Here is a 7,038-nt window from a genome sequence, read left to right as displayed (position 1 = left end):
CTTATTATGTTATAATTAAATTGCCATCCGCGAGGAAGGAGAGAGGAGAAAATTTTCACTTGTGTTTGTTTATTTCGCTCACTTTTATATCCCTGAGGAAAATGAGGAATTACAATGTACTCTTGGTCTAAATCATGTGTTCTGATTGAGAATTCCTCTCCCCAATACCTCTTAGATTAACGGCAGGTAACACTATCAATTGTATCTTTTCTTTTCCTGAGTTTTGATTTTTTGAAAAAGATTTTGTTATTTGTTTTTTTATAGGTGAACAAAACCCTTAAAGGTTTAGTGGAAAAGGCGGTAAATCCTGAGACAGACGAAATTCAAACGCTGTCGAACTCACTTAACGAATTCACTTACGCTTTCGTAGACCCGCTGAGATCGGACAGTGATACCAGGCACACGTTTAAAAGTTGTTTGGATTTTATGGTAGATAAAGCCATTGATGAAGGACAAAAGAAGGTGATATATACGGCCACCTGACCGGCACGTATCTTAAAACTCCTTTCTTGATTCTTTTCCTTTCGATTTAGTACAAACCGCCAAGCAACCCTGACTTTGCAAAAAAGCATGTTTTATTTTTAAAGTGGAAAGCCACTAGCTAGGCGTCTCTGCTCCCTTAATTGCCAACTCTCTAAAACCCACGCTACTTATTAATAGCGCAAGAAAACACTTTTGTAAGAGAGCAATAGAGAGGAGAAGTGTGACGTCACATTACCATGGTAGTAAAATTTTTGGATGACAACAATAAGCATCGACGATGGCGACGACAACGAGAACGGCAAAATAGCATTTGACCACTCCAGAAAGTACCATAACATACCATAATGCTCTTTGTTTGTCACCCCGAAAATTTGAATAAGCATTGTTTTCAGTTTCTCTTGGGGCCATTTTAACTCCCAAGAGAAACTGAAGACACTGCTTATGCAAACTTTGGGGTGACAAACAAAGAGCATTATGGAATGCTATGATATTTTCTGGAGTGGTCAATATAGGTTAAGATTAGCAAAAAAACAACTTTGCACGTGCATCACGCCTTTTTGTACATTTCTTAGCCGACGTAAAACTTCCTAATTTCACGTGCCCGCTTTATGCAGCAGGTGAACACAACACAACAATTTTCTCTTCCTTTTTGTAAACTTAGATACCGTCCTTTCAGATTCAACCCCAGAAATTTCGCCAACATTTGACAGATTTAATGAAATTGAATAAAATCGATGAAGTTTTGAACAGTGTGAATTCACTTTGTAAGTGACGTTTTTGGTTTGTTCTCATCCCGAAATTTTGCTACCATGGCAACGTGACGTAACGACTTCTCCTTTCTGTTGCGAGATTCACACTCATTGCCTGGTTTCTAACAGAGAACGACTTTTCCTTTTTTCTAGCTCGGTTTCCTTTTTTACTTTTTTTTCAGTTTGTATCCCACCCAGTTGTTTATAACCTGCTAAATTCAAGGTGGTACCGTTCGTTTAACGCCGTGCGAAAGCAGCCGTGGACGTCTCTCAGACGCTGGGGATATATGCTACTTAGCTTCTGGACTGTTATTGATATTGTCGTATTTCCATTTCTCTTCGCCTTTTTCTACATTCTTCACTTCATATACTTGTGGTTAAGGAAGTTGAGAGGTTTGTAAGGGTTGACGGTTTTTTTATTTATTGAAATCACGAGATCAGATTACAAAAAATCTATTACCTAGAAGGTTTATAATGATTTAATTTAACTTTCCACTTAGTACATTACTATGAGTTACCTTCACTAGTGTTTGTAACCAGTCACTGATGGTGTAATTTCTTTGCAGAGACAGATATATGTTTTGTCGTGACGCTGACCAGCGATGCTGCAGACGAAGCGTTCGGTCTTATCAAGAGGACGATCGGTTTTCTTATCCAAAAATACGGCCTCTATTCTGCAAAGTACTGTGTGATTTTACGTGACTTTAACAATGCATCTACCAGCGAAATTAGCTTTGAAGAAGGTTACGCGAGTGAAACTGAACTGCTTAACAGGGTCGAGGCAATGCAAAAATTGATTTCTCCTTCCTGGTTGTACAAGGATTTAAGTGCTGCCCTAGCTGCTTTTAAGAGTTCCAGTGTTCGTAAAGACTCAAAGAAGGTAGGATTCTAAACTTTATTTCTAAGCCACGCCACAACACCTGATATAGATGGTGGATTCCTGATCGCGCGAATTTAATTTCCATAGGTTCCGAGCCCTAACTAGCCTGCGTGGTAGGCGCTGTTATTTTCTTTAGTACGAAGCAGGTGCCCTTTTTTTAGGACGACGAAGGGAGAAATTTCCAGGACGAGCACACGCGAGAGGAGGAAAGGAGGCGCCCTTCTTTCCTCTTTGCGTGCTCCCCTCGCGCGCCTCATAAAAAAAGGGACCAATAACCGGCGCCCGCTACGCAGGCTAAGCAGTAACAGACAAAAATATGAGATTCAGAATGCGAAGTCAACTTTTTTTCTCAAAAGCCGAGGTAATACTGACACCCTCAAAAATTATTATTTACCTTTAAAATGAAAGCTTTCAGACACCGGGGGTACTTATCAAAGCCTTATGCGGGTAGTTTCCTCCACGAGGAAACGGAAACTAACGGTAACTTTATCGAACACTTCCATCGACAAATGGAACCCCTCTTACGTAGCGACAAAAGAACATTTCATCCCTTGGTCTGTCTCTTTAATATGAATAAATTACTAATTATAACGTTTTCCAAGAGATCATAATAGGACCTATCCTATTATGGCTCTTGCGTTTTCTTGTTATATTCAATGCCCTAAAATGTGTACATATATGTTCCAAATACTTTAACAATAACCATTAAGTTAATACCAACATGATAGATTTCTCCACCCCTTCCTATACTGGACATTCAGCCCATGAAATCCCCCTCCTATCATATACTTGAAGCCTCAATATCCCTGCCTTTCGGGCGTAGCCACCCTGCGTTGGCCACTATAGGGAGTATCTTTCCCGGGCTTCAGATACGGGAGGTGTTTCAGATTAAGACTTAACTCACAGAGGATCTCTTTTGCTCTTTTATTAGCTCCTTATCGTATTTACAAATGGCAAAGTAAGAATGTCTCGAGATGATGGAACCGAGGATCTACATCCAATAGTTGACGAACTTAAAGAAATTGGAGCACGGATTATTTCCGTGGGTATTGGAGCAGACACCACACTTTCAGAAATGAAAAAAATTGCAAGCAAGAACAAGACTGCCCTTCACTTTGGGGAATACGAAGCACCAAAAACATTAGGAAAAGCTATCATACATGGTAACTGAAATCGTTTTTCATGCTGAATGCTTGAAAATGTTGCTTTAAGATGTTGTAATTTGACACTCTTAACTTTCTCCTTCTACCGCGATGTTTCTGCTTCTGTTCAAATATTTCCTAATTTTCTAATCTGTTTTACAGGCGAAGAGGGAAAAGACATATTTGGTGAGTACTTCAGTAATCTGGGTAGCAGTCGTGTTTAAATAGTTGTTTTAAAGTTTACCAAATCATTTAAATCATTTCGAAAAAAAGGAAAAAGCTATGTTTTAATTTGCAAATAAAAGGAAAATGAAAAAGCAGTTTTTTTTGCAAATAAAGAATTCGCTAAGAAAGAGCTTGGAAAGGTATTTTCGCGGATTGTTGGGGTGCAATTTTATGATTTTGTTGCAAATCCAGTGAGAAAATAGTTTTCTTTCTATCAGTATAACATATTAGCTTTTTTCTTGGCAGGAATAGCTGCTTCATTTATCTCTAAAAGTTATATTTACTCCCGTTCCAAAAAACAGTAAATAGCCTGGAATATTCCGAGTTAAAGGAACCAATCAAAACGCGCAACACATGGCTATCCACTAATTTATTTGGTAAATACCAATACGTCTTGAATATACTGATTCATGCGTCATTCAGTCTTACTCTACTTATATTTCTTTATATTGCTTGTTTGCGTATTTTTTTTAATATTCTTCAACAGATCGTTACCTTTACTACTTCACAACTCCATACTTCGTCTTCCTTCGTGATTCGCTGAGTTACTTAGCTCTGCTTGGCCTGCACTTTGACATCTGTCTGTCACCTTCAACCCTTGCCTTCACACAGCTTGAATGGGTCATTTTTCTTTTTTTCATCGGGCGCATTGTGATAGAAATTGACCAATTTATGAGCGTCAAGAAGTCTCGAAGGAAAGAACCCCTGGAGCTACATTGGACTCCAGGGAAGGAATCTAGGCAAAGGTTATATCGAGGCTCAAGCTACGAAGTATGTGCGTCTCCTGATGATGTACAAGTTGTAATGACAGCGGAGGAAAATGTAACTCGCAAGAGGCTTATTAATTATTTCAGGTACATGATTAAGGGCTCCTCATACATAAGCCCGGTTTTCGAGATCTCGGTTTACCTCTTAATCCTTTGTAAAATTTTCGATGTGTTCAGATGAGAGAGCGGGCTGGCTTGGCCCCCGAGATCTAGGTTTTTCCAACCGGGATCTTGGTGAGCGTGCTAAAAATTTTCCCATATGAACACTTCAGCCCGGTTACCGGGATGAAAGCGGGATGAATTCTGGCGGTCCGGATGGCATCATCTTGCATTGCCTGCTGTCCACATCAGAAGCATCCCATTCAACTGCAGTGATACAGCTTTAAGAGTTACCGAAGCTATGATAGGCGCAAGAGTTATAATTGTTGTGTTTCGCCATGTTTGCTTTGTTTCTCGAATTTAGCGCCAGAACTTGTCCCCAGGATCTTTGGCCGTATCTAATCTCGGAAACCGGGCTGAAATTTCTCATATGGACACAAGGCGAAATTCATCGCGGTAACCAGGTTAGTCTGGTCAACAGGGCTCATGTGAAGAGGCCCTAAGCCAGTGTAAACAGCCGAAATTTCGCGACGCCAGTACTGGTTTCCCAACAAAAATGACGTCTGAGTAACGAGCGTAGAAATTCCATAATGATGACGTCTCACTACCAAGATCTGGGTAGTGCTTTTGGTTGGTCATGCCGCGTGGGAAATTTGTTTTTAACCAATCAGAGGCTGAGAAGCAACAAGTATGGAATTTCTGCGATGACACGGTCACCAAGATTGAAATTCAAATCTCGTACGTAGCCGTTTCCGCCATGCGGCAAATGGCAGGGCGAAATGGTCAAGTACTGCTGTCGATGAACGGGTAATTATCGTGCAGTTGCGATGGGTTGGGAAGCCAGCGAGAAAGATACAGAGGAGCACAGGTTATCTACGGTTTAGCTGATCGCAATTTGCAGCAAATCGGTCGATTATTCGTGAATTTATAGCGCTTCGCGTGATAATGGACCGCTTTTTCTGTAGCCAGCCTTTCGGCTTATTTAGTGAATGTGACCTCCGAGTGCAAAACTCGACAAAATGCCCTTTACGCGAGGTGATTTTCAGCTAAAACATAACAGTTGAAATTTCAGTTGAAAAATAACCAGGACAGCATGTTTTTTGAAGAAAGTTTAGGAAGGATTAATGCGGAAGATGTCGAGCTTTTCTGCAACGGGTCGGTCTACGAATTCTATCGCTTGAAAGCGTTGATTACTTTGGAATAAATGAATAGTGGTTAAAAAAGAGGAATCTTTATGAGTAAAACTTCAATGGTGAGGCTAACTGGTCGGTTGTTGTAAACGTTCACTGTATGCAACTGTGTCTTGTGATGAGCAGGCCGTTTTTTTTCGGCGATAAATGAAATAACGCTCCATGTTCATCACGGTTTTGCTCTTCGGTAATGAAGTAAATTAAACTTCCTCCCCAATCGAGGCCCTTGATTTTCGTGTATTTATACACACATACTCAACCAATTCAAAAACAAATCATCGAATACGACATGAAAAGTGAATATCCTGAAGAATACTCGGCCGTCGGTAAAGTAAGACGTGAAAAACTGTTAGCGAGGAAATCCTGTTTCGTGCAGAATAAATCGCTTCCTAATTTCTTATCTAATCTTCGAGCAATAAGTTCGTTGTTTTCGGCAGAAAAAATAGTTAAAACAAAGTTACGAGTAAGTAAAGAATAATTGGTAAAAATAATGTTATTCGCTACTTCATATTTAGGCAGATCACAGTTGTAGTGCACGTTTTCGTGTATATTAAAATTTGTGTTTCATGATTCTTTGGGTGAATGTTCATAAGACTGAAACTTGTCTGTTTTTAGTGATCGCTGGAACATGCTAGACTTCATCATTCTTATCATCTACCTCGCAATCTTCTTTTTGCGTATGATAAGTTGGGCTACATCCTCTACGGTTTATGACAACAGGGCTTTAGCTGTTGCTGGCTACCTCTATGGTTTTATCGCCATGTTCCTTACCTTGCGAGTGTTTGGTCACGTGATGGAGTCTATCAGGGGAATGGGCGCCAAGTTAATTGCCTTCTTTTTCATTATGTGGGACGTGTTTGCGATATTTTGGCAGTTCGCGGCAATGATTCTGGCTTTTTCACTGGCAATGACAAAGATATATGTAGTAGAGACATCCTATACTTCAAACGGGACATCTGTCGAAGATCTGTAAGTACATATAACTAGCATCTACTAATATTTGTAAAGATCTCACTTGTATAAAAATTTTAACTGCTTGTTAAAGCTGGACTTTACCCACTTGTCCATTTCAAGTATTCATCTTTCTCTTAGTTATTGATCAATCACTCAAAAATAGCAATGGTCATGAAGTTACCGTGAGAGGACATTAAGTGTCACAGCTCCACACTGAATTCTGCCATTCATAAATCAACCGTATGTGATATACTTTTCATTGCACGAATAAATTTTTCTCTTTTAGAGCCTGCAGCAAAGGAGGCTTGACTTGGTGAGTAAGTGAAAATTAACATGCCAATTGACGAAAATTCAACAGGTGTCTAATTTTCTTGCCTTATGTACAAGCTACCCACGTTATGTACGCATTAAGAAGCAATATTAAGGGAAGCGAAAGGTTATCGACAATGAGATGTAACGTGTGCGAGTCCGCAAATATAATTAGCATAGCCCTGTAATTCGTTAAATTTGACGCATTTATGCCAATAAGTAGTTAAGGGATTAAGCCGT

General features: G+C 39.8%; 1 protein-coding gene across 1 annotated transcript in view; it reads left to right on the top strand.

Moving 5' to 3' along the window:
- The first annotated feature begins 293 nt into the window (after window positions 1-293).
- The window catches only part of LOC140933489 (uncharacterized), a 48,765-nt gene continuing 42,020 nt past the window's right edge, over window positions 294-7,038 (top strand). Inside the window, exons 1-2 of the mRNA XM_073383065.1 lie at window positions 294-462; window positions 1,415-1,625. Of these exons, the coding sequence (XP_073239166.1) occupies window positions 427-462; window positions 1,415-1,625 (247 nt within the window). The 5' untranslated portion in view covers window positions 294-426. The remainder of the gene's footprint in view (window positions 463-1,414; window positions 1,626-7,038) is intronic.

This window comes from Porites lutea, chromosome 4, assembly GCF_958299795.1.
Source record: "Porites lutea chromosome 4, jaPorLute2.1, whole genome shotgun sequence".
NCBI classification, from domain to species: Eukaryota; Metazoa; Cnidaria; class Anthozoa; order Scleractinia; family Poritidae; genus Porites; species Porites lutea.
This window is presented reverse-complemented; position numbering and strand designations above follow the sequence as displayed.